The sequence below is a fragment of the Fundulus heteroclitus genome, chromosome 16 (genome assembly GCF_011125445.2).
Source record: "Fundulus heteroclitus isolate FHET01 chromosome 16, MU-UCD_Fhet_4.1, whole genome shotgun sequence".
NCBI lineage: Eukaryota > Metazoa > Chordata > Actinopteri > Cyprinodontiformes > Fundulidae > Fundulus > Fundulus heteroclitus.
In genome coordinates this window covers 36137742-36165565 of record NC_046376.1, presented here as the reverse complement: position 1 = coordinate 36165565, position 27824 = coordinate 36137742, and the positions used below count along the sequence as shown (strand labels likewise).

At 41.3% G+C, this 27824-nt stretch overlaps 1 protein-coding gene across 3 annotated transcripts; it reads right to left on the bottom strand.

Annotated features, from left to right (window-relative positions):
• Positions 1–1050: 1050 nt before the first annotated feature.
• si:ch211-195b15.7 (synembryn-A) lies at positions 1051–27569 on the bottom strand. 3 transcript variants are annotated; one of them, XM_036148584.1, is made up of 14 exons: positions 27460–27569; positions 27024–27115; positions 26471–26518; positions 24265–24282; positions 17676–17765; positions 16937–17481; positions 13807–13942; positions 12913–13101; positions 12539–12630; positions 12259–12409; positions 10639–10734; positions 7379–7523; positions 3872–4154; positions 1051–1653 (listed from the first exon to the last, which is right to left on the bottom strand). In XM_036148584.1, exons 2-14 carry the CDS (start codon positions 27111–27113, stop codon positions 1452–1454), a joined length of 2085 nt encoding a protein of 694 aa, XP_036004477.1. In that variant the 5' UTR covers positions 27114–27115; positions 27460–27569; the 3' UTR covers positions 1051–1451. The 3 variants fall into 3 exon arrangements, with proteins under 3 accessions (XP_036004477.1, XP_036004478.1, XP_036004479.1); XM_036148585.1 differs by having other exon boundaries at positions 27024–27166; positions 27460–27561; XM_036148586.1 differs by lacking the exon at positions 27460–27569 and having other exon boundaries at positions 24265–24284; positions 26472–26518; positions 27024–27154.
• Positions 27570–27824: the final 255 nt, after the last annotated feature.

The window sequence follows — 27824 nt, the reverse complement described above, 5'->3', positions numbered from 1 at the left end:
ATTGAGAATTCATTAAGGACTCGTGGGCAGAGGGGGACACGACACTACATAGAGCCCATGTAGCGTTTTATATAGCAGAAGACGTGAATCAAAATTACAATGATTGATCATGAAGGGGTGGGGGGGCGGGGGGCCGGGGGGCAGAATCCATGAGGGAGAGAAGACCACACTTTGTGGAGATGAAACATTACTTCCTTTCTGCTTCGGGTCAGTCTGTCTTGTACTTCAGATAATTTGATGATGTCACAAATGTTCATTAATTCTAATCATTATGTAGTCTGCTGACATATAGAGCTCAGAGCCTGCATGGTACAGCTTAGTACTGGACTCTCATATTGATCACAATGCAGGACATGAGAGCGCCTGAACGTTACATCAGTTTAAATATAGATCAGCCAGAACACGCCCCTGCAGGAGCGGTCCATCCTCTCATGTTGTCTGTAGGAGACTGTCACTGTCAGACTGTGAACTAACACAGATTCCAAGATTTATCCACATGGACATGCTGCCCTGAGATAACTGTCCATTTGTTTATGTATGCCACATCTGTGACATCCACTGTGTCAGTGGGTTATCTGTTATTTTCCAATAACTGCTTTCAGCAGCTTCAGCATCTGTAATCTCATAACCTCTAAAATAGCAAACATATCCACCACTTCTAATTTATTATTTTAATGGGTATTTGACCACTTGGAACCAATCAAAGAGCAATTAACCTTCCATACATAATCCTTGGATATGGAACAAAATAAAGTTAGAGTGACTTTATGGACAACATGGAGCACCTTGTCCGAATGCAGTGGAGTCAGACACACCCTACAAAGCAGGGGTGCACCTAACTTCCTGATGGTTAAAGCTTTTATCAATACATAGCAGCTTAAGAGTGGAGAATTTATTAGCATTGGCTGTATGTGTCTTTTTGTGTAGTAATCTTATGAAAGAGATTTTCCAGTGCAGCAACAGATGGAATAGAACAGTTATTTGAATAGGCGCTTAACAATATAACTTTTGGCATCCTGTGTGGGCACGGAAATACAGAAAGCTTAAACAAACAGTTTAAAAGAGCTTTATTTCTATTTCTCTGCTGGGGAAAAATTTGTTCAGAAACACAAGGCATTCCTAAAGTGCCCAAAGGTTTGAATGCAAACAGACAAAACATAAATTCATCTGAAAATATAGTGCTTCAATTTTACATCTAAAGCTGTCTCTCATTTCTACTCATTATTCCTTCTGACATCACTAATCGACAAACTATCCTGTTTTTGATTTGCTGTTGAAGTAGCAAAAGAGTGATCGCTCAGATTTTAATTGTACGAATAAAAATTAATATAACCTGAGCAGAAGTAACAGCATGCCAAAGCATTAAATAATAATTAAAATAACAGTTCTCTCATTGTTGCAGGTGCTCCTCTTGGTCATTTCGGTGTCAGCGTAGAAGGAAAAATACTTTGCTATTTGATTGTTTTGTCTTTCAACCCTGGTGGCATCAAATTCAAATCCTCCTCCTCCTCCTCCTCCTGTTCCTCCAACTCCTCTTCCTCCTCCTCCTCCTCCTCCTCCTCCTCCTCCTCCTCCGTGCAGCCCCTCATCTGGCTCCAAAACGGAGCCAGTCTGCCATCTGTTGTTACACCCATCGGCTGAATGATTTGGTCTCTGAATGAGATAAAAAAAATAGAATAAAAATACAGTGTGTCAGTAATTTTTTCACAGCGTTTTACTTTTCTTGAGTTACAGCCTTATTCTATAATAGATTAAACTACTCTAAACCTGTGACTCTCAAATATTTCCTTTCTCACAATTTTTTTTCTTGTAAGAGGAACTAATGTAGTCTTTTATCAACCCAGAATTGTTTCAGTCAAATGGGTAACAAAATATAGAGTTTTAGAAAAAAAAAGTTGTAATTGTTCTAAAATTAATCTTAAACATTTAAGTGTTTACTTTCATTTCCTATTTTTAGCTATAAATGGCTCATCATTTATGAACATACAGTTATGCTTCTTTTTTGCTAAAAGACTATCAGGACAAAATGATGAATAGTAGTTATTTTCTTATTGACTCAAAAAAGACTAAATACAATGTAAAAATAATAAGAATAATTCCGATAAATACTGCATAAATTATTGAAAAAGCTGTGTTTCAACAAGTAAAAACCTTCTTAAAAATGATCAGCCGTTTTGACGTTTTCCAGTCAGGTTTCCTCAGCACAGTGCAGAGACCTCTCTTGTCAAGCTGTTTAATGACATCAATATAAATGCGGACTGTGGAAGAACCACAGTGCTGGTATTATTGAAATTAAGTGCAGCATTCAATACTGTCAATCACTTCATTCTGTTAGAGCTGTAATGTTCTGTTTTGGTTTTGGGTTATTATTTGGTTAGTGTTAATTTCCTGCCTCTTGGGTTATTTGTGTTCTAGGTTCTTGAGTCCTGTTTAGCCGGTTCAATATTTTGTTATATGTTTTCTGTATTAGTTCTGCGCTTTGTTTTCATTATTGTCCTTGGACTCTGTTTTTCTTTTCCCAGCTCCTGTCAGTTCTGTATTGCTTCCACTTTTGGTTAATTAGTTTCAATTCCGCTCACCTGTTTAGCCGTCAATTTAAGCCTCACTCCCTCCTCAGTTAGTTGTCGGGTCGTCACATTCACATACCCATGCTCTGTTCCTCCTCGTCTGCACTCTCCCTCGGTAAGAGCCCTGTCTCCTTGAGTCTGTTTTGGATTAACCTGTTTCTGTTTATCCTGCCCAGTTTGTTCGCCTGTTCCCGTCAGTTGTTTTTGGATGTCTGCCTTTTTTCGGATCCTTTTTCTGTTCATCACTCCCTCAATAAATCCCGTTAAAGAATTTCTGTTTCGGATGAATATCGGGTTTCAGCCCCACACCATTCATTACAAGAGCACCTGGAAAACTGGGTCAGCCTTTCTAGTATAGCACTCAATTGGTTTAAATTCTGCTTAAAGTTCCCCAAGAGTCCACCTTGGGTCCCCTCCTATTCAGTATCTACATGCTCCCTCTTGCTCAGATCCTAAAAAACAACATCAGCTACCATAACTATGCAGACGACACACAGCTCAGTGACACACAGCTGGTGACATGGTGATGTACACCATGTCACCAGGTGACTATGAACCAGTTCAAGCACTGAGGAAATGCTTAGAAGAAATCAATACATGGATGTGCCAAAATCATCTTCAATTGAATAAAAACAAAACTGAAGCAATAGTTTTTGGACCAATAGAGGAGAGATCAAGAGTTAGCACACAGCCTTAGCTGCTTCAGCTAGGAACCACTGATCAGGCTCGAAATCTGGCTGTAGTGATGGACTCAGACCTGAACCTGCAAAAGCATCTAAACACAATTACACGATCTTTAGTCGAATCGATTATTGCAACGGTGTCTTCACAGGTTTACCAAAAAAGTCAATCAGACAGCTACAGTTGATCCAGAACGCTGCATCACCCCAGTTCTGAAGTCCGTACACTGGCTCCCAGTATCTGAGAGAATAGACTTTAAAATGCTCCTGTTATTCTATTAATCACTGAATTTCTTTGCACCTGAATACATCACAGACTTGCTATGAGTGTATCAACCCTCCAGACCAATCAAGTCCTCTGTCTCAAATCTAATCTGCATAACCTGAACTAGACATGGAGCATTTAGTTCTTCGTTCTTTCATCAAAAAGGGTGTGAATACCTTTGTACATCTATTTTTGACTATTGTTAATAAATTGGCAAAACCTTATTTGTTCCCTTTGTTGTTATGGTAACTAAATGTGAGGAATGGGAAGCACTGTGAATGCTTTCTTAGTTCTCTGACTGAGGAGATAAAAGGAGACTTGGATCAGCATCATGATCAGCATCATATCAGTGCTCTCACCGTGATAGTCTATTGATCATGCAGATGAGACGATGGGCTTCCTCTTCCTTCTCTTCCTCCGTCAGGCCTTCCATTGGATCGGGCTGCTCTGCCTCCACCCGGCCTGTCACCAGGTTGATCTTGGATTTGGCCTCCCGGTACTCCTCGGTGTCTGAGTCTGAGTCGCTGGAGTAGTGGGAGGCAAACTGGCTGTCACCGGAGTTCCTCCTGCCATTCAGCAGACCCCGAGCTGCCAGCAGCCCTGCAGCGTTGCCATAACCAGTGTATTTAACAAAGCGGCTGACTGCAAAGAAACACAAGACGAAAACGGCAATGAATCTGTGCACAGGATGGCATTTGGAGCTGTTCAGCTAGACGCCTGAGGGTAAAATGTTACAGGATAGATGGTATTTCTTTGTGTCACCAATATTTGCAATAATATTGCTGTAAAAGGATCATGGGCGATTTTCCTTGGATATGCCTTCAAGTGGTTTTTAACTTCATTTAGTTGTTATGAAGAAGAATATTAGCAAAATTAAGAATCACAAACATGATTGAGCACTTAACAAGACCTTATTTTTTTTTAAATCTAACTATTTGAAAGGAATTATGATTTCTGAGAGTTTAGGTTTTGTCAGACGGTCTCGCTCTCTCTCGTTTCTGCTCATAATTTAGAATACATGTCAAGACTTTAGAGAAAATAGATTTCAATAGATTAAAATTCACTGGAGGAAGGCCTCCCAGGTCTGAATGGTGCTGATGCCCACAACAGCCTTAGCTAAAAATATGACAACTTTCATTGTGTCACCATTCAGTAAACCAGACTGTGTATTTTGTCTTGCGGTTCTGAATGTCCAATTTGTCAGCTCAGTGCATGGAGTTCCACAGATCCTCATGGTTGTCTCTCCAGTGAGGTGCTGGCTGTTTTGATCTAAGCCCAAATATTGGGTATGTTGTAGGTCCCCTCACTGGAATTCAGAACCAAACTGTAAGCAATTTGAAGAACTATCTTGCTGGTGAATAAAACAACACAAACAAATTTTAACCAAGTTCATCTAGGCTTTCTCATTCCAGCATATTGTTTCTACGTGTTAGCTAGTCACTCATTCATTGCCCCTGTGGCTCTCTCCAGTGAAGTGATAAAGCAGGCTAACAGAAATTACCAAAGCCTGATGCAGATTTGTAGACTCTGCGTTAAAGGCCCAGGATTCTGACTCATGCCCCTTTTACACCTGTTCCATTTGGCCGAGCTCTACTCAGCTCCACCCGCTTTGCGACCATTTTGCTTACACTTTTTTCAACACCACCTTGGCTTTTTCAGTCCCTGCTTAAGCGAAGGGCTGAGATGTGACATGAACAGACTGCTGTTCACTGGCCGAGGGTGAGGAGAAATGAGCAGGACTTCTTCAAGGAAGTCCAGGGTATGGCTGGACAATTAATGCCATTTGCAAAATAATAAAAAAAAATTAAAAAACAATTTCAAAAATGCAGATGTTTGCAATTTTCGGTTATGTCCGTTCCTCCGTTTTCTCCTGCTTATCCGGGGTCGGGTCGCGGGGGTAGCAGCTTCAGTAGGGAGGCCCAGACGTCCCTCTCCCCAGCCACTTGGGCCAGCTCCTCAGGAGGAATCCCAAGACGTTCCCAGGCCAGCGGGGAGACATAGTCCCTCCAGCGTGTCCTGGGTCTTCCTCTGGGCCTCCTCCCGGTGGGACGTGCCCGGAACACCTCACCAGGGAGGCGTCCAGGAGGCATCCTGACCAGATGCCCGAGCCACCTCAACTGGCTCCTCTCGATGTGGAGGAGCAGCGGCTCTACTCTGAGTCCTCCCCGGATGACTGAGCTCCTCACCCTATCTCTAAGGGAGAGCCCAGACACACTACGGAGAAAACTCATTTCAGCCACTTGTATCCGGGATCTCGTTCTTTCGGTCACGACCCAAAGCTCAGTGACCATAGATGAGGGTAGGAACGTAGATCGACCGGTAAATCGAGAGCTTCTCCTTTTGGCTCAGCTCTCTCTTCACCACAACGGATCGGTACAGCGCCCGCTTCACAGCAGACGCTGCACCAATCCAGCCTGTTGATCTCCCGCTCCATCTTCCCCTCATTCGAGAACAAGACCCCAAGATACTTAAACTCCTCCACTAGGGGCAGCACATCCTCCCCAAACCGGAGGAGGCACTCTACCCTTTTTCCGGTTCAAGACCATGGTCTCGGATTTGGAGGCACTGATTTTCATCCCGGCCGCTTCGCACTCGGCTGCGAACCGCTCCAGTGAGAGCTGTAGATCACGCCCTGATGAAGCCAATAGGACCATGTCATCCGCGAATAGCAGAGACGAAATCTTAAGGCCACCAAAACGGATCCCCTCAACACCTTGGCTGCGCCTAGAAATTCTGTCCATAAAAGTTATGAACAGAATCGGTGACAAAGGGCAACCTTGGCAGAGTCCAACTCTCACCGGAAACGAGTCCGACTTACTGCCGGCAATGTGGACCAGACTCGGATACCGGTAATACAGAGACCTAACACCCCTTATTAAAAGACCCGGTACTCCATACTCCCGGAGTACCCCCCACAGGATCCCTCGGGGGACACGGTCGAATGCCTTCTCCAGATCCACAAAGCACATGTAGACTGGTTGGGCAAACTCCCATGCCCCCTCCAGGATCCTGCTGAAGGTATAGAGCTGGTCCAGTGTTCCACGGCCAGGACGAAAACCACACTGCTCTTCCTGAATCCGAGATTCAACTATCCGACGGACCCTCCTTTCCAGAACCCCTGAATAGACCTTACCAGGGAGGCTTAAGAGTATGATTCCTCTGTAGTTGGAACACACCCTCCGGTCCCCCTTTTTAAATAGGGGGACCACCACCCCAGTCTGCCAATCCAGGGGAACTGCCCCCGATGTCCACGCAATGCTGCAGAACCGAGTTAACCAACACAGCCCCACAACATCCAGAGCCTTAAGGTACTCAGGGCGAATCTCATCCACCCCCGGAACCTTGCCACCGAGGAGCTTTTTAACAACCTCAGCAACCTCAGCACCAGAGATGGGTTATGTAACAATTAATGGATAAAATACATCCTTTAATGAAATCCACAATAATACAAATTTGGGCAGCCAAATACCCTTTTAAAAATGTAATAGTTAATAGATTGTTGAAAAAACTTTCATCGTTAAAAAAGCCCAAAATTAATATGACACTCTGATGATGAGTGAATATACATTTCTGACAAACACAGCACAATTAACTATATTTCCTTTCCACAATAAGATTGTGTTCATGTAGTATGTATGAAATAAAAGTAAATTGTGCTTACAAGGTCTTCCCATTAGAATTATCCATTGATGTGTTTATTAGAACGTTGCTCTACCTACAGAAGTACAAAACCACTCAAGGTCTCACAAACCCTCAAGCGTTTAGTTTGACCCTCAGTCAATATCTTTACTGATTAGAGACAAAAGCATTTAAAGAAGATTCTCATTAATTAAAGCTCACAAAGATGTGGAGAAGTGTGACTGTACCATTTTCTTTGCAGAGCACAAAAAGCAACTCGGCAGCACAGTCCTTCACATCAGTGTCAACGTGGGTCATCAGGCGGACCAGCTGGCCTCTGAGCGAGCTGTCCTGCTCAGGTCGAACTGCAACATCCCTCAGAGGAGGTAAGATCTGTGAATAATGTTTACAACAGAAGAATGCATTGATCTTTACCCTGATTCAAACGTCATTGTGGATTACTGTCATACTGAGCCCTACAAATGTATTCAAACGTACGTTCCACGTTTTTTCTCGTTCCCACAACAATCTTCAATGGATTTTATGGCAATTATATGTGATAGATAAACACAAAGTGGTGGATAATTGTGAAGTGGAATGAAAATGATACATGGTTCTGACAATTTATTTCAAAAACAGAAATCTGAAAAGTGTGCTGTGGATTAAAATTTAGTCCCCTAAACTCTGACAGCCCTAAACAGATAAGTTCTGTTATTAAGTTAAGCTTGTTCCATCTCAGACTTATTGCTAAATCAAGGCTTTAGCTCTCCTTTAGGGATCTCAGGAAGGTTATTCCTGCTTTTATCAAATCTTGTCTGGACTATTGTAATTCTTTATGAGTCAGACTGGATCAATCATCCCTGCAGCCTCTGAAAATAGTTCAGAATCCTGCAGCTCGCCTTTAGCTGGTATAATGAAAGCATGAATATGTAACTCCAGTTTAGAAATCTCTTGAATGGCTTCCTGTCTATCATCACATTTTTCTACAAGATCTCCTCAACATGCGCACACCTTTGAAAGCACGATGTTTTTTGCTGCTACGTTCCTGAAAAGATACTTACATTTATTTTTCCTCTTTTTTTCTTTTGTTTTGGCTCAAAGCCTTGCAACTAAATTTTATTCAAATGTACATTGTGACAGTGCAGTTGAATGACATTAAAATCTAATTATGTCCAATGTCAACCATCCAGTTTCTCCTTGATGCTCAGAGTTAAAATGTAGAGATGTTGCTCCAAATACTGGGGAAAACCCTACCATAATACCCTAAAGAGTATTATGTTCTCAGGCCTTGAGCTGGACTGTTTCAGTATGAGACCCTAAATAGTTTTTAGGAATCTTACATTTCTGTGTTGTATTTATCCTCATTACAGTTTTCTATTTGTTATTTTATCATTGTTGGTGTAACTTGGAAGCATTTTGGTCAACTCTTGTTATTTTTAAGTGTGATATATGAATACATTTGACACTCTGCTCAGATTATAGCAGAAATTACCTACTCAGTAAACAGAGTCCATCTGTGTGTAACTGATTCTGACTCTAACTGCAACTGTTCTGTTTGTGGGCTCAGAGGTTTGGTAAAAAAATTAAAAAAAACATTAGAGAACAAACAGCAAGCAAAAAACAGTAGCTCTGGAGGAGCAGCGGAGAACAGGAAAACCATTAGTCAATCACTTCACAAATCTGGCCTTTCATCAAATAGGGGCCAAAAGAAAGCCATTGCTTAAAGAAACCAGAAGGCTTTTTTTTTCTTGGGGGGGTTGCCAGTCAAAGTCCAGACTTAGGTCCAACTGAGAATCTGTGCGAGACCTAAAATTACTGTCACAGACCTTCTCCATTCAATCTGACTGAGCTTATGCTGTTTTACAAAGAAGGATGGATAAAAAAGGATGTTCAAGGTTGGTAGAGGTGTGCTCCAAAACACATGCAGATGTCACCGTACCAGTGACAGGTAGTTCTTCAAACTACTGGCCCATATGGACTTAACACAAAAGTACTCCACGCTTTTCAGAATGTTTTGTTTAAAAACATTTGTTTGAATTATTTTCCTACAAAAGGCAGTTTTAAATGACGATTGCACAAATTTTGTGAAAACAACTTTCCAAACCACTTCTGGGGAAATGTAATTAGCTCCTTATCATAATATCTTGTGCCACCCTTGGCAACAATAACTGATATCAGGAGTTTGATATTACTGCCAATGAGTCTTTGACATTACCACTGGGGATTTTTGGACCACTGCCCTTAGCAGAGATGGTAAGCAGAGATAATGTCTGCCAAATAAGAGGGTTGTCCGACATGAATGAATGAGCTGTTTATTTCAATCTGATTTATGTTCAGACCTTGGCAAGGCCACTTTAAAACCTTTTTTAGCCATTCATAAGTGGCCTAGCTGGTGTCCTTTGGATCATTGTCCTACTGTAAAATCCTAGTTCTTGAGCCTAACGTCTAACTGATGGTTGGACATTCTCCTCCAGTGTTTCTGGCAGGGAGCAGAACTCAGGATTCCATCAATTACAACAAGTTGTTGAGGTCTTAAGGAGGCATAGCTGCCCAAACAATCACTCTACTGCCACCATGTCTCACTGTCACTTTGATGGCCTGTTTCTGAAACACTGTTAGTTTTATTGTTGGATGTAACATGACCCACACCTCCAACAAAGTCTCACTTTTTTCTCGTCGGTCCACAGAACATTTTCCCAGAATTCTTGCAGATCATCAAGATGATTTTAGGTTATTGTGAGACAAACCTATTTGTTCTCCTGGATCAGCAGTGGTTCTGGCCTTAGAACTCTCCCATTGAGACTCTCTCTTTCTTACTGTTGAATCATGAACTGTGAACTTAACTGAGACACTGAGGTCTGTAGAGCTTTAGATGTCCTGCAACCTCTTGAATGAGTTGTTGATGAGCTGTTGTATTAATTTTGATAGGCTGGCCTCTCCTTGGAAGGTTCACTACTGTTTCATGTTTTCTCCATCCCTGGATCATGATTCTCACTGCTGTTTTCTGGAGTCCCAAAGCCCTAAAAAATACTATCCTTACCAGACTGACAGATGTCAAAGACTTTGTTTCTTGCCTGTTTTTGAATTTCTTCAGAGCAGAACATAATAATGTCGCTTTTTGAGATATTTTTTTACTTCCTGGTTACTTCATGTCATCAGAAAGGTCTTCTTCTACAGGCCTGGTATGGACCAGGACTGGGTGTAGCTCGTAACATATTTACAAAAATAAAACCACAGCAAAGAAGACTACAACAAAACCATTAGTCCTGGTTTATTTATAATTTAACAAGAAGGCCTGTTATATATTCCTAGAGAGCCAGGTTGGTTTGGACGGCCATTTCCCTTAATGAATCAAATCTTCATTCAAAATAAGCTTTTTGTATTTACAAAGGTCATCTTTATGTGATATTGACACTTATTTGATGATCTGTAATGTTAAGAAAAAGCAAAAACAGAATAGAACTGATCAGGGAATGGGAATGCTGTCAAAGAAAATGAAAATTGTTACCTTTTGTCGTAAGTAGCAACGTGTTTCTCTGTGAACTCGACAACTCTCTGTCAGTAAACTTAGAACAGGAGTTAGCTTCTCTTTCAGCTTCAGACCCTGAGAAAATGAAAAATGAATGATATTTTTCAAAAGCCTATGAGACTATGGCTTTGAACAGAAGACAGGGGATTTCTGTTAGTTATAATTCTAATAGGCTCAAAACTAAGACAATATTTCAAAGAGTTGACAAATCTAAAGCATCAATCTTAGCATTAAGTCCTGCTATCAAAATAATCAGCTTTAATCAGCAAGTTTGTGCACACAAACTTGAATTTGACTCTGGTTCCACTTTACTCTCAGTGAAGACATTTTAAGAACAAATATACAGAAAAGAAAAACAAAAAAAGGAAAACAGAACTATTTTTCTTGTAAACAAAAAAAACTAAATATGTACATATCTCCATCTTGGTACTTGGCTGAACACTGTCGCAGGCAGTAACAACAGAGGATGGAGCTCAGCAGACCTGGAAGATGGCTGATAAGCTTTTCCAACGGATAACAGAGTCTGATTGGGCCACTTTGTGGGTTTTGATGAAGCCTTAAAGTCTTAAGATCACTATTGAATGAATAAGCTGTCATCAACACCCCAGCAGATTCATCTATGTCTGGAGTGATGAAGCAGCTGGGAGGTATGGACTGAGTCAGAGTGGAGTCAGCATCATCACCACTGAATGTGTCAGCAGTGATGACAGAAGACCTGAGACTGGGGCGAAGGACCTACCCACAGGAAGACTGATCTAGTCACAGTCCAAACTGAAACAATTCTGTGGCGAGACTTGAAAAATGATGTTCAGACGGTCTACATCTGTCCATTTGTAGAAGCACAAAGCCAGAAGAGATGTGCCCCAAAACTGCAGTAAAAGGTGATTCTACAGAGTACTGACTCAGCAGGGCTTCATATGCTCCTTCCACTTTCCAATGATTCACTACTCTGTGTTAGTTTATCACATTAAATCTCATTGAGACACAATGGAAATGTTGGGAATTGCTAAGCAATGAAAATAAAAAACCTCTCCAGCTTCAAATATTGTGACCATCTTCATTGTTGTTTTTGTTATAAACTGCTAACTCATCTATCCATAGCCAATATTGGCTTTTCACCACAGGGTTACAGGAGGGCCGATGCCTATCTCCAGTGGTCATTGCGGGGGAAGCAAGGTCCACCCTGGACAGATCACCTGTCCATCACAGGGCATCGCAGAGACACAGAGACAAAAAACACACACATTCAGCGAGCCTTAGAGCAATTTAGAAAGATCAATTAACCAAACAGGGATGTTTTGGGACAGTGGGAGGAACCCTAAGGGAACCCACGCATGTACAGAATGTCCAGAAAGATGGGATTGAAACCAAGGACCTTCTTACTACAAGGCCACAGTGCTACCAACTAATACTAAATCGTTTTATTTCAGTATTCCATCGTTTCTGCTGACCAGTAAAGCTGAAAAAAGGCAATCATATATTCTCTTTATAAATTAAGCAAAACAAAATAAATGTTGGGCAATATATGAGCTGATTTACAAGCCATCCTCCGGGATGAATTCCATCCATTTGTGCCTACGGCAGCACAGGTGTACTTGCCCTGTCCAGTCGTCTGTCCATGAACAGCAGCAATGCGTGGACACAGTCCATGTTGACGCCTTCATACTTATGAGATGCCTGTTCCACAGGGACAGCCAGCAGGACGTCCAGACAGGTCAGGGGCAAGGCTGACAAGATGTTCACTGAATGTCTGACAAATATATATGAAACAAAGAAATATTTTATTATCACCCTTCAACTGTTTTCAGGCCATTTTTCCCATGCACATCTGTAGGATTTGTCAAACAAGGATTTGTTTGACCAAAAGTAGCCCTCTCACCCTTGTAGTTCCTCCGTGTCTGCTCCATCACACGGCAGCAAGAGACAGTGACGTAAGACAGCCGCTAGGTGGCGGTACAGAGTGGCCTCCTCCTGTAAGGACATTTTACAGCTTTAATTTTTGACCAAACCTTATAAACGTGTTTAGGATGTAACTTTAAAGCATACAAGTAAGCATCATCCATAAAGACATAAAGTAATTTGCCAAACACTTAAAGCATCCTGCCAGTCTCCATCATGATGGCTCCTGTTTAAGACTTTCAGGTCTTTTTATTTTTTTTATTCAGTAAGAAAGCTGAGCAACAATTATTTTGACGTGTACTGAACCCAAACTATGGACACATTTGGTCACAAACGGTGGCTCTGTGTTTTCACCTCATCGGGCTCCTGCCTGTAGAACCTGTGAGCGATGTTGAAGATTGTCTTGAGGATCTCGATGACATCCTGGGACACCTCCTTGGAGACGGGAGTGGCTGTGCCGTCAGTGATCAGCTGATGTCCTTCGGCCCAACTCAAGGCCAGGCACCGCTCCAAGGCTTGGGTTAGAATCAACACCCCGCGCTCCTGAAGAGAACAAACAAAACTCTAAGCTCTGGGGCCCACCTAAAGCAGCTTTTATCATAAAGCATTTATCGACCTAAAGCATTTATCCTAACAAAGACATACAACGCCTTGTAAAAGTATTCACACCCAATTTTATGTGTCGGGCAGGCAAAACGTGCATGAGTACCTACCCAGCGGGTAGGTACCATGGGTCCCTGGCTGATTCTCTGATTACAACATCTGCATTTATACTCAGATTCTGTTTACGGATTTATTTGTATAGTATATTTCAGCAACACGCATGCTTATTAGGTCATTTCTGAAGGCAGTCGGTCAGTCTGGGTTTTATTTAGGGGTCTTTGACTAAAGAGCAAAACAAATCGAGACCACATTTTCAGATGTTCATTTAAAAAGGTTTAAAAGCGCTGCATCCTTATCAGTCCACTTCACAATTATGACATTCTGACATTTGCACTTATAACGCTGAAAAAAACTTTAGGGTGGAAAGCTTTTGCAAAGCACTGTAATTACCCACAATTATATCGCTATAATAGTATTTTTACATCCTCCACAATGCTCAACAAAACTGTTTGCATAGCTATTTACAAACAGTGGTTTAGTTAACCCTAATGTAGGACAAAATGTAAAAAAGCAAAAATTAGCAGCACACTGAGACAAACATTATAAAGCACTAATACTGATAGTGAGAGTCTGATGAGCATTTACCTGCTGCAGCTGCAGCCTGAGCTCAGGCCTCAGGGCTGTTAGTAAGAAGAGCAGCCTCAGCTTGTAAAACTGGCCAGTGGGTGGCGCCATACTCCACATCCCCTGCTTCAGACTCTCCCATAATCCCTGCAGAAGCCTTCCCATGGAAACAGAGATGGAGCTTAAAGTGAGGCCAGGGGTTGCTAAGCAGCTGCAAAGCACCACTCATATACCAACATTTTGTTTCTTCAGACGAGCTGAAGTATGAAGAGCTCTTTGGTGCTATAGATGGACAATGATTTATAATATATTAGTAAGAGCTCATAAAGTTGTAGCCAGACTTTCTTATAATATCTGAAATTAGGCATTATCAGTAGTTGGCTTTCTTTGGACGTCGGTTGTTTTTTCACTTATTGTAGTGCCGTCTTTGTACATTACCATTTTTAAAGGAAGGTCAGTTTGTTAAGACCCTGACCTATGGATCATTCTACTACTAAATGCAAAATCAAACATCTAAACCTGTCACAATGCCTCTTCACTAGAATGGATAAAATCACCAAAGACCACATAGTTTCACTGTCTTTAGTGCTGGGAGGTGAGTTCTTTGAACTTAGTGTTCAAAGAAAGCCGTTCAAAGATCCTCAGAAAGCCTGAATAATGTCAGCAACAGAGGCGCTGTTAGGGTCCTGAAGCACTGGAGGCTCAGCCCAGCCCAGCAATACTTACGTGTTTCCACAATAGAATTGTTAAGTCATTTCATATAAAGCAATCTAGAAAATGTTGCTCGAGTTCTCTGTCTATAGGCTTTTATGAATGAATGTAAGAGTAATGTGGAATATCACTTAACCAGTTTTGTGTTGTTAGCAAAATGTTCTATTTTAAAATGTTTCAGTCTAAATGAGCCTTAAACTATCTTTTATTCCTGATGAATGGTGCCCTAGAAATATTCAAGACTAAATTTTTTCCAAAGGTTTGTAATCTACTCCTGCTGTCATTATACTTTATTTAGTGAAGTAATCAGGTTTTTCTTTGACGTGTTTGTGATTTGTTTATCTTGGTATTTTTATTTTTAAGTGATATATATTCAGTCAGATTGCAGATGTGCGTATGTTATATTCATCAATTCATTCAGACACACACACTTATTCTCTTTTTCTTGTTCATCCTTTGCTTTTTTATTGTCTGTTATTTTTCCTTGATGAGTTATCTTATTCCAACTATAAATAATTCAGGGACACACCGTTACATTGATAAATAGATAGAAGATCAACTGAATCCTTGATACCTCTCTTTCAGGGATTTGTTGGATGTCCCCTTCTTCTTTGGTACTTTACTCTTTGTTTTACAGAGTTTTAGGGCACATACTGCTGAATGTGCTGTCAGAGTCCAGTTAGCTACAAAGTATTTAATTCAATGCTAGGACTGGACAGAAAATTAGTGAAACACAGCTTAAGACCAAAGAACAGCTTCACTTTTGGACTTTGAAAGATTGCAAGAATGTCTGACTCTTTGGATGGAGATACAAAAATTATTGCCTATGTTTTAATATAAGCACAACTATTTGTATATTGTCTTTTAAAGGTCTATTAATTTGTTCTGTATAGCTTTTCTTCAGCTCTAAGAGAAAAACAATCCTCAATGCTTTTATAAATAATGATAGAAACCACCATAATAAGTTGAGCTGGATAAAACCCCCCCTGACCTGAAACTGGAGGAAGCTGCTGTTACTGAAGCAACAGGAGAAAACCTTTTCTCATCACCTCCAGTGTCAGTAAGACAGGGAGGGAAACCTAATAAAAGCATGCCTATAAAGCTGAGACATTTTCAGAACAAACAGTGACACTGTTTTGGGGCAGCGTGTGAGTAAATTCACTTTGATCAGCGTTCCCAGGAACTTCTAATTTGTAATTTACTACTTTCTGTTTCCCTGGGGTATAAATATGCGACACAGAGGCCCATTTTCTTTAGTACATGCCACCAGGCTGGACCAGGACCCGTATGACAGTGCAGGCAGTGATGAGGATGAAGAGAGAGGTAAAAACATCCCCAACGTTCACTGTTAGGAAACTGCAGCACAGAGGCACATCTTGGGAACACCAAGTCTCCATAACAACCACTCCATTGAAGATGCTATCTCCATGCTAACTGGATGTTAGTGAGGGGTGCAAGAAAAAGGCTTTTTTTCTGTCCTACCTTCCCAGTCATAATAATAAGGAGATTGCAGATGAGAGTAAGACTGAGGGTTTGGAGAGATACAAAACAAATGTGTTTGAAAGTACATAATGTTTACTGTTAAGTATGGTAGGTGATCTGTAATGCTGTAGGCCCGTTTCTCTTCCAGAGGCTCAAGGAACCTTGTTAAGGCTCCCACATACTGGAGGTGGATTGTGCACAGGTACGAGAAGAGCTAAATTTTAACATGTACACAGAGTCTCATTATAAACTGCTCATCAGGAAGAAGTCTTCACATCAAACTGCTTTATATGCAACACCAAGGTGATACATTGAGCTGCTCCACGCAGGCAGTCACAAGGACACCTGGTGCCACAGTCCCTGTTTGTGCCACACTGACAGATGTGCAGTGGGTGCCTGCTGGAGAAAAAATGTCTCTAGGCGCTCAACTAGCTTATGAAACATGTTAATATTCATCCCCCCCCCCTCGTCCCACTGGCAGAAAGAGTATGACTATGAAGGGTAAACATCCGTGGAGAGTCAGAATGCCCACTGTATGCATGGGGATCTGAGAGCCTTCACCACATTAAAACACAAGATTTAAATAAAACCTGTTGGCCACTCCACTAGTAAACTGAAAATGGGTCATTAAAAAATGTGTTCAATAGAAATAAAGGGGGTCATTAAAAGTTTCAATAGAATAACTGGTTTCCTTCCTTTTGCATTCTAGCCTGTCATGTAATGTGTGCAACCTCTTGTCATAATTATCTATATCGATCAATTTGATTTCTATTTCATCGATATGCTTTTTTCTATATCGTCCAGCCCTATTACTGTTAAACAATATTAGCTGTATGTATCCTCCTGCATAGAGTTCTCAATTACTGTGTACGTTTTGTACTTGATTTCATGCTAAGACGACTGAAGATTTGATCTCTCACATATTACAGAAAGTCGAAGGCATTTTTAAAACTGTCACCTCAGTGCGCTGGCTCTTTCCTGTGCTCGGGGGCTGTTGTAAATTATATTACATAAGACTTTCATGGCCTCCATCCTGCACACCTCCCCATCTTCCTCTTTCCTATCTTCCTCACTGTCTTCTTCCCGGGCATCTTTCTTCCCGGGTGCAAGCGAAAGGTGCCCTTCATTGCCTCTCCGCTCATAGCAGCGACGATCAGAGCCATTTGGGGTAGCATCACCAGCTTCTTTGGTGGGAACACAAATTGAAATCGCACACCCCACATCAGCATCTGCAGCTCCCTGACAGCCACTCGCTGCTTTTCTGTGGATGTGTGTTTCTGTTCTGTCCCACTGAGCTTCATTTTGTCTCTTGTCCTGCTGCTGGCAGGGCTGCAGAAGATCAATGCCTCCCAGATGTGTCAGGGTGAAAAGGGCACTATCAGTGATCATCGGTCCCAGGGCTCTGCGGTCACGGGAGAGGATTCTCAGAGTATGCAGACAAGCCCGTAACACTGCAGGCTGCAGCTGGCCTCTTACAAAGCAGAGCAGGGCTGCAGCCAGATCCTGCAGGAAAGAAGTTTTGGTAAAATCCAAGAATTCAGATCTGCACAAGTCAAATACATGGACATTTACACTTGTGTTTACTTTTTCCTCTACTGTAACATACCTATATGTAGATACGCTGTAAAAAGCTAGAGGTTCTGGGAATTCCAGAGAGCACATAATAACAAACACATTACATCCTTTTACTGGCCTACCTCTCTGAGAAGAAGATCCGGTCTCTCGTCGTCCGACTCACTGTCCGATTCAGAGTTAGGAGCACACTCCCTTATTTTGTTCGTTCTGAACTGATGAACCAAGAGAGGGAATTAGCACCACTGCAGATGAGATCAGTAGCAAAATATTATACAGTTACATTTTGTTCATGCAGCATCCATGCTCACTTTACCCTCTGTAGTTATCAGCCTTTCAGATGGAAGATTTCCAAATCTAGCCCAGAATCCATATTTCATGTATTGTCAGAATATATGCTAAAACCAGCATCACCCCTCCCCCGCTGTAATTCTTCTTAATATTTTTCTATCCTGTTCTGAAGCTTTCTTGCCGTTATGTCGAGCACAGAGCCTCATACAGAATCACAATAAGCTTTTTTTTTTATCTGTTTCACCTATTTAAGTTCTTTAATCCCAGTGTTCATCACTAAACCAGCCACCAATGACCCTGTCTCCAGTTAAGTGGTTTTCCATCCTCTGACCACTTTCTGGTAGGTCTTCATCCACCAGAAAAGTCCTAGAAGAGTTGCAATTGCAAATGTGTATTGGCCCTTTTGAATAGCCATGACAACAAATGTCACTAAGGTCTTAAACACTTGCCCACATTCTGCTTCCAAATACCTAAAACCTTAAGGCCAGAATATCTTATAGTGACCCAAGGGGGATGGAGCTTTGATTACAAGGATTTAAAGGGAATGCATATTATTATTGGCACAATGTGTCACTCCAATAGATATGACTGGACATGTTCTGTTGAAGTGGATGGAGACAGCTAAGATTACTGGACTTCGGCCGTAGGTAGTTTCATCAGAAGCATCAATACTTGTTAGACTGTTAGATGTTGTGGTACGTGGCCACAAACCAGATGCTGCTGGTGTGGGCTCTTCAAAATTAGAGGCTTATTTCCAGTGGCGCAACACCTATTAGAAGTAACAATTTTTTTTTGTGATGCACACAACCTGACTTTGATCAATTCAACAGATACATTAGCATAAACCAAAAATTCCATTTTATATAAGCTAAATGTAATTAAATTGTTATACATAAAATTATAAATAAAGGCTCACTGATATTGTTCATTTATTGAACAGATAAGATTAAATTCTTCAATGAGCCAGCAAAGACAACCAACACGAGATTAATATTTGCTTTTAGTTTCCATTTTCTTATTCAGTTTAAATTTCCCACATTTTATTCCAACTGTTTTTTACTTGCTTTTATTCTGTTTTTTAATCATGTAAAGCACTTTGAATTGACCTGTACTGAAATGTGCTGTACAAATAAGTTTGCCTTGCCTAGATGGTCACAAACTAGCCAGCTGAATGTAAACGTAATGTGTGCAATTCCTGTATTTTGATTGATCGGTCCAAGCTTGGGGCCACATGGTTTGTTGTCCAAGGCTGTGTACTGAGAGTGTGTTGGTTATGCGCACTGCAATTTCAGATGTCCATGATTTAAACAAATGTTGGTGGGCCGGCCCCAATATCAAGGCACCTCAAGAGGATTTAGCCCACAGAGCTTGTCAGTTTTCTGGCAGACTTAGATATATAGAAACACATGTTTATAACAGAATTTTATTGGTAAGGGAATTTGTCTTTTTTTACAAAATTGCTCTATAAAGAACGATCATGTCCCACTGATTATTGCGAACATAGAGCTCCACAGCGACATCTGGACGCCACAGTTTATTTCTATTCCTTTACAGGACTCTCGATGTTCATGAGTCAGGTTTCAGTAAACAGATACTTTGTTTATATGGTCTTGGTCCCTACAGTTGTTTCCTGTTGTTTTGTCTGTTTTGCAGATGGGTGGTGTTCAGTGTGGCCATCACTGGATAATTCAGACTGAAACCATGTCACAATTAATGGCATCTGGGCCTTATTCCTATTTGATGGTGTTAAGCAGTATTTGGGACCTCAAAATTTTTTGCCCAAACATCAGATCACACTAGTGTCATAAGTGTGATTAGCATTTGACAGAAGGCAGGTCTAATTTGGCTGTACGATTTAAAGGTTCTATATAATGCTTTTTAAGCCTTCCAAAGTCAATTACAGGCATAAATACATGATGAAATATTGCCTTTGGAAGTACAGAGTATTCATTTGTTTTGAAATATTAGTTGTTTTCTGGTGCTCTTTTTCCAAGAAAGACAATTGCATTCACTGCGACGCCGTTTTTCCCCATGTGGGGTGGCCCTAGAGTCGCTGCAGCATGGTATCAAAAAAGAACTGTTGCTGTCGCTGTGCATATTGTGTGCTAAAAGCGTCACTTTGAACAGGAATGATCGCGTTCTGCCTTACATCAGCACTCGTTGAACTCGTTGTGGTTTACTAGGCAGTAAAGTGTTGTGGTCAAGACAAGTACTTCTTGAAGAGGGTGAGTAATGAACACTCTAAATACACCAGTAATGAATTACTAATTTCCCAGGACAGGGAGGGGCTGCTACTTCACCAGGATTACTTAGACATGCATGAATCAAGCAATATACCACTTTGGGCATGATTCTGATGAAGGTATAGCATCATAACATAGCTAATAGCTCAAAAAAGTTGATTTTGGGGCGCCAGTGGCACAGGAGTAGCATGCGCGGCCCATGTAGAGAGGCCTTAGTCCAAAACCTCATCTCCAGCCTGTGGTTCTTTGCCGCATCTCTTCCCCCTCTTTCAGCCCCCCCCCCCCCCCCTTTCTGTCAGCCTGCTTTCAATAAAAGGGCCACTAGTGCCAAAAAAAATCCCAAAGAATAATAAAAAGTTTTCCTGACTGTGTGAATAAAACATGGACACTTGCATCTTGAGCCTCAGACACATTTTATAGCAAAATGTTTGGCCTTGTCGTTTTTAAGCTGTGCTGATCTGTTCCACTGAACATGAAACGTTAGACAACAGGTGGCCATTCTTCATTGTTTAGCCACTATGGCTACTGTCAGAGGTGGGTACAGCTAACCAAAAAGTTAGCTTCACAAACTCATATTCCGCAAACAAAATATTAGCTTCACTACCGTTAAAGTGATGATAAACAACGACATTTGAGGAAGTTAATGCTAGCCACTAATCGATGATCACCAGCTGTCACTCAGTCTGTGTCACATGTCTTGAGACAAAAGATACTGCACGCACACAGGATATATGACGAACAGTGCTCCATGTATGAACAGATAGCTGTTTTAGTTCAGGATAAATTACTATAAATGTTAACTTTTCCACAGCAATGGAAGCATTTAAGAAGAATATTTCATTCCTCTGTGCCCAGACAGCAACGTCTTAAAAGAAATGATGTGAGTGTGGTCAGTCAGTTTAGCCAGTCCTTGCGAAAGTAACATGCAACCAACTCTATGAGAAGCAAACAAGCCTAAATCAAGCCCAACTGGCAACCCCCCCCCCCCCCCCCACACACACACACACACACCATAATACAGAGTTCGCTTGTAGACAGTATAATAGAATAAGCCCAAAGTCGCTTATAACAAACAGACTTGGCAACACTCCTGGAACCCTGGAACACAGTGCAAGACTGCATGATTCCAGCAGTCCCTTTTACCCTCTGTCAAGAGGCTCTTTTTTAACAAACATGCAACAAATCAAGCTTTTTTTAGGTTACTTATACATGCTGGTTAAATGTCCTTCGAGGATTGCCATAGAGTAGACAGTGGCTCCATCTGAATACCCTTAATTATAGCTCCTAGCTCCTGTTCCTTGACTTTACATGGAGTCAACAGTAAGAACACTATCGTGAATAGGAAAGGAGCTTTGGACTGCTGTGCCGATTTCAGACAACTTTCAACATCGACGTCATTAGGTGACGGAAACGCACATGGATGATTCCTATGCTAATTAAAAGGCTCCCACATACTCGGGTGTACTGTGGGTATACTGTGAGCTGCGCGGACTCCACGCTGACTCTACGCAGATGTTTTACCCTTCATAGTTGAGTGCACTATTGCCTACATTTCCTCCAGGAAATTCCTACAATTCCCACACTTTTTGCCGTTTCTGAAGCATCCCAAGCGTTTCTGAAGTGCTCAGCACTTTTCTAAAATACACAGTTATTCTATTTCTGCTACTTGCCGCTCCGACTCCACTTCAGTCTGGAGCAGAGTCGATCATTCAGGCCGGAAGTCAGTTGATGATGAAAAGCAAAGTGGATCCGGTCAAATTTACGAGTAAAAGACTAAATGTGCAGACTTTGGATCGCATTTTATTTTGAAACATCAATACATCATTACCATTATCCTCCAGCTCCAAGCCATCAGAACATCTCACTTCAAACCTGACAACAATTGTTATTTAATTTAAAGCGTACAAGCATCCTAATATCGCATGAGGACGCAGTCAACCGCACAGAGGTGGAATAGAGTGCCTGGCAGAAAGCACAGCACAGCAGCACCATAGCGCTCCCTCACCACTTCCACATTCAGTGGAATCCCAGGTTAGAGGTTAGGATCACAGAGCAGCACACTGTTTTTCAAGTTTTTTGTATTTGGGGAAAGTACAAAAATTAATTCCAGTTGTTTTTCCGGCTCGGTTCGAACAGTTAATAGCAACACACTGAACCATGATGAACCTACTACTTGCTGCTGTTCAATGTCTGTGTGCCATTTATCCTCGGTGGCTCAGGTAAGGTCACACAGCCGAATGGTCAAAGAAAATACCAAACGCACCAAAAGTATTTCTTAATGTATATTGTGATTAAATTCGAGTTAGTATTCTTTTTTTAATTTGTGTCTTTTAGAATAAGTATGTTTGGTGCTCATAGTTTTATGTGACATTAGCTTCAAAACACTTTTTGGAAATCAAGGACAATTGTGGACCAGCAATTGGTGAATTTACTTAACAGAGTCGCTTTTGGGAAGTGGATAAGACAAACAAACGTCTAATAAGGATTTACAGACGCAGGAAACAACAACAAACACTGAGGTTCATCACACTGCTAAGCAGAATCATCTCTGGAAATCGTGTGGCACGGTAGGGAAGCTAGTATTTTTATGAATGTCTGAAATGTCAGCTGACCGCACCGAGATGACGCAGTCTGCTCATGCGCTCTTTGTTATCAGAAAACCGGGCCAGAAAAAAAAACGGGCCGAACCCACACATGGAACTGGTCTGCATTTAGCGCAGTCCGGTTGTGTCTGGCTCGGTTCAGTTCAGTTTGCGTTCCATTTACACTCGATAGTTATCTCGGTTACCGAGCTCGGACTGGTCTCGGCACGGTTAAAAAGTGGTAGTGGAAACAAGGTATATGATACTGGACTAAATAAAGGACTTCCAGTAAAACAAGACTGATTATTTTCTTATAAGGAAAGAAAATGTGTTGCAATATTTTTTGTTGAGATAACAATTTAAGGGGGAGAGAAGTAGTAATGTGAGATTGAGTTTACATATAATTGTCCATGAGAGGACACTGTTGGTGCAGTTTAGAAATGCTGTACTGTAATGACTCATAGGAACCACTGAGTTACAGACCGTCAACAACTTTGGTCAGACTCTTTGGGTCATACCTGACCAACCCTGTCAATGCTAAAAACTTCTCTTGTGAGTTAGTGCACAGTATCCACAGTGCACAGTTGGTTTTATATTTGCTGTCAGGAGTCTCAGAATACAATATTGTGGACTCAGCTGGGCAAATGGCCTAAACCCTAATACCTGTTTTTATGCAAGTGTTTAGGATGAGCTAAGCCTTGATAGCCTTCAAGCAATCTAATAGTGCTTCAACTGAAGGCAGATAGACCTGACAATCCTCAGCATACAGGTGGAATGCAATGCTGTACATTCTAAGCATAGCATCTAGATAAATGATAGATATAGGGAAAATGGTGACCCTAGAACTGGGCCTTGTGTTACCCCACATAAGAGAGGAGCACAGGATGATTCAAAATCTCAAATGTTGACACTGAAAATGAGAGAACAGAAGAACTACTTAACTGGTACCATACGTGGTACAGGAGAAGAGACATGAGCAGCAGCTTTAGCTGAACGCTAACTCTAACCCTAACTACCCACTTCTTCCCTTGATCTCAGCAGCCCAGCTTGCTGGTCCTCCTTCAACTGAAACTTCAAGGACCTTTGGAAGCACAATTGTGCTGGCCACCCCTCTGACCAGCATCACCAATTAAATCCCATCCAGGATAACAACACAGATGTCTTTGCTGAGACGGAGGATGGTGTTACTGTTCCTGTTTGATAGGTTTCTTCCTATGTTAACAAAGCCGTGTTCTGAGTTCAGAATTGAGTTACCAGATCTAATACATGAAAAATATTTTTCTGTATAAATTTCTGGCATGTAAAAGGTAATAAAAAATACAGAAAGAAGGAATTGTTACTAGAACTGAGATTTCTGGACACAAGTAGTTTAAGCTTGAGCACATTTAGCAAAGTGAAGGTCAACACAGAGTAATATGATGAGTCATGAGGTATCTAAACAGCTTTGGAACACACAGTAACACATGATTAATCACTTTTAGAGGACACCAGTGCATACAGATACTGGGCGTGACTAAACAATTTAAGCACCTTTTCAGATTACTGTAAGACAGTGTGAACTCATTGTCGGCACATGTCTGCCTGGGTGATTTATTTACCTCTTCCATTCGTTGTTGCTGCACACAGGTTGTCCGAGAGTCAACAGTGACACACACATGCATAAAAACAAGGAAAAGATGATAAAGTGTTAGATTTAAAAAGAACAGAGCTAGAGTGGGTAGACAAAAACAACAAAGTGGTAACATACTACTTTTTAACCTTCAAAACTAATTTGGGGTCCTGTTTCAAAGAGAGCAAGGATTGTAAAATGTAATTCTATAACTTTGTGAAGCCAGGTGTTGTCCAGATGAAAATGAGACTTTCTTCCGTCTCAAGCTTTTCAACCCCACATCTTAAATGTGACCAAATTAATGGAGAAACAAGATTTGTAACAGCTATTTGTTGAAATGTGTTGATCACTTGTTCAAAATCACTTCTTTTAGCCTCTACTTCCAGATTGTATTTATTTAATATGCCATTCCCTGCCATAGTCTTTCATCCCCTGAACATTTTCATCCATCCATCTTCTGACCCGCTTAATCCCTCATAGGGTCGCGGGGTGCTGGTACCTATCGCCAGCGTTCACTGGGCGAGAGCTGGGTTTACCCTGCACAGGTCACCAGTCTGTTGCAGGGCATCACAGAGACAGACAGGACAAACAACCATTCACACACACCTAATTTTAGAGAGGCCAATTAACCTAACAGTCATGTTTTTGGACTGTGGGAGGAAGCCAGAGTACCCAGAGAGAACCCACGCATGCACAGGGAGAACATGCAAACTCCTCGCAAAAAGACCCAGGGTTGGATTTGAACCCAGGACCTTCTTGCTGCAAGGCACCAGCGCTACCCACTGCGCCACTGTGTTGAACATTTTCACATTTTGTAAAATTACAACCACAAACTTTAGTTTTATTGGGAATTGATGTAACAGAGCAACACAAAGTGGTGCATATAGGTGAAGCAGAAGTCAAAGTATTCATGGTTTTCAAGATTTTCTTAAAAAAAAAGTTTGAAAGGTGACATGCATTAGTATTCATGCTCTGATATCCTGAGTCAGAAGTCACCACAGTAAACAGAGTCCAGCAGTGTGTAATTGAATGAGAGTCTAACTGCAGCTGTTCTGCTTCTGCATGAAGACCAAGGGACTCAACACAGATCTGGGAGAAAAGGTTGTGGAGAAGTTTGAAGATAGGATTAGTTTCTAAAACAGGATCCTAAGCTATGAACATCTCACACTGTACTTCAATGTTGGGTTTTAAAATGTAAATGAAAACATGTAAATGGACTGAATTTCTCTCTCTTTCTCTCTCTCTCTCTCTCTCTCTCTCTCTCTCTCTCTATCTATCTATCTATCTCCCCCCGCACAAGCATCACATTCCTAACTATGATTTCTTAATAAAATATAAGCTCTTTCAGTTACTGAAGACCAGGAAAGCTCCAGGACCCAATAGTATTTCTCCCATGTCTGAGAATCTGCACTGACCAACTGCCCCCCCCCCCCCCCCCCCCCCCCCATTTGCATTCACATCTTCAACAAATCTCTGGAGCTATGTGAGGCTCCCACTTACTTCAAATGCTCCAACATCATCCCATTCCCCAAGAAACGCACCATCACAGGATTAAATGGCGACAGGCCTGAGGCCCTGCAGTTTTGCTTTCAGTATTTAACTCCATCAACTCTGGCCAGCTTCTCTGTCCTGGCTGAAGAAAAGCCTCCCCACAGCACAATGCTGCCACCACCCTATTTCACTGTGGAAGTGTCTGTTCATGGTGAGTTGTGGCATTACTTTTCTTACAAACAAAATGTTTTAGATGTCAGTTAAAATAAAGCTGTTTTTTTCTTCACTGAATACCTTCTTCCACATGTTTGCTGTGTCTCCTACGTGGCTTTTGACAAAACCTAAACATGAATTTCTATGCCATTGTTTTCTTTTTGCCACCCTTCCATAAAGACCAGGTTTGACTCGAGTATTCCACCTGAGCTGTAAATCTCTGCAGCTCCTTCAGAGTTACTATTGGCCTATTTGCTGCTTTCTGACTGAACCGCTCCCTGACAAAACTGCTGAATTTGTACTCCAACACAGAAGGACTCTGTTTACTGATTAGGTGACCTCTAACAACTGATTACACTGAAGTTTATAGAGGTATCTGATTAAATAGTGCAAGATAAAAAAAAACAAAAAAACATGCCATACGTTTTGGATTTTTATCTGCAAGGCATTTTTGCAGGACAAAGTACAGAGCCGACATTTTATTTACTGACCTTTTTTCTGTCCTGTGCCTCAGTGTTGAAAAAGTAGCACTCTGCATTCTGTGGAGAAACAAAAAAGATGGAGGAGCTATCCTTTTATTTAGAATCCACAAAGAGCTCAAACGGTGTCTCTCAAAGACATCATCATCAGAGGATGTCTGAAGGAAAAGACATCCTCTGAAAAAATACTGTCATGGCTGCAAGATATTAAATTCATTGTCATTGTAAAACACATCTTTTGTTTTATATAATTATTCGTGTCATTAATGTTACAGCATTATATCCAAGTTAAATGGGTGTTTAGAAGTTGAAAGATGAGTTGTGTACACTGTATCAGAAGGTGTGGAGATAGTGAAGAGAAGTACTGAAATCCCTCAACATGTTTCTGGGGTAAATAGAACCAGAGCAGTCCAATCCACTGCTCCCTGCTTCTGCAAACATTTCAAACCTTCTTCCAACCAATGACAACCATGCTCATCCTGCCTTGCACATTGTTTCCATGGTTACAAAAAAGGAATATGTCTTGTGCCAAACTGATGCAGTTGTCATGGCAACCATCAGTAACCTGAGTATTGTAGCTGTCCAGTAGCAGCTGGACGGCATCCTGGTCTCCAAGGCCAATGCTCTGGATGATCCGCTCCACGTCTGGTGCCATGCCTGAGGCCCACACAAAAAACAGCCCGGTGCAGAAAAGCTCAAAGGTATTTCCTGTAATTATCAACCAACATTAAAGTAACTGCATATATGCACCTAAATAAAGGATCAGCAATTACAAAAGTAACAATTACGTAATGTCAACTGCAACAAATTACAGTGTAGTCTTTACAGTTGTAGCTGATTATTCTTCAGGATATTATAAAAGGTAACTAATGGAATAGGAATTGAAGTTGTGTTGAACAGCTCTAAGTTCAGAAACATGAAAGTGGATCATAGCAAATGCATCTAGCAAACAAAGTGACATTCAGTTCATTAATGTAGTGCCTATGAACTGTTGCACTTACCTGTTGGTGTAGTAAACAGCTCACCCCGTCTAAGGTAGTGTCTCCGTCCTCCTGATAAAACAGTGTTAGTGTAATCCTAGCGTTCTCATTCCACTGCACAATCCTTCCTCACCTTTCCCCCTCCCCCCTAAGCTCTGGATATACTCACAGCTCCCCTCATCCCCCGCACTCTGCTGTATCTGCTGTTCTACATTTCAAAAAGACATAGAATTAAGCCTTAAATGTAAACATATATACATATACCCTCATATATAAAGCCCACAGCCAAGTCCTGGCATAATTCTGTCTAGTCAGGATATTTGATCACCATTCTTATCAGAAAGTACAGAATTAAATGAAACTAGTTGGCTTCCTGACATAAACCC

Excerpts from the sequence above, each read along its gene's own strand:
- si:ch211-195b15.7 (XM_036148584.1), bottom strand. The coding sequence starts at position 27,113 with ATGGCACCAGACGTGGAGCGGATCATCCAGAGCATTGGCCTTGGAGAC. Across the intron at positions 13,102-13,806 it reads TCAGGCTGCAGCTGCAGCAG|GAGCGCGGGGTGTTGATTCT; the intron begins GTAAATGCTCAT and ends TGTTCTCTTCAG. Across the intron at positions 1,654-3,871 it reads ATGATCAATAGACTATCACG|AGACCAAATCATTCAGCCGA; the intron begins GTGAGAGCACTG and ends TATCTCATTCAG.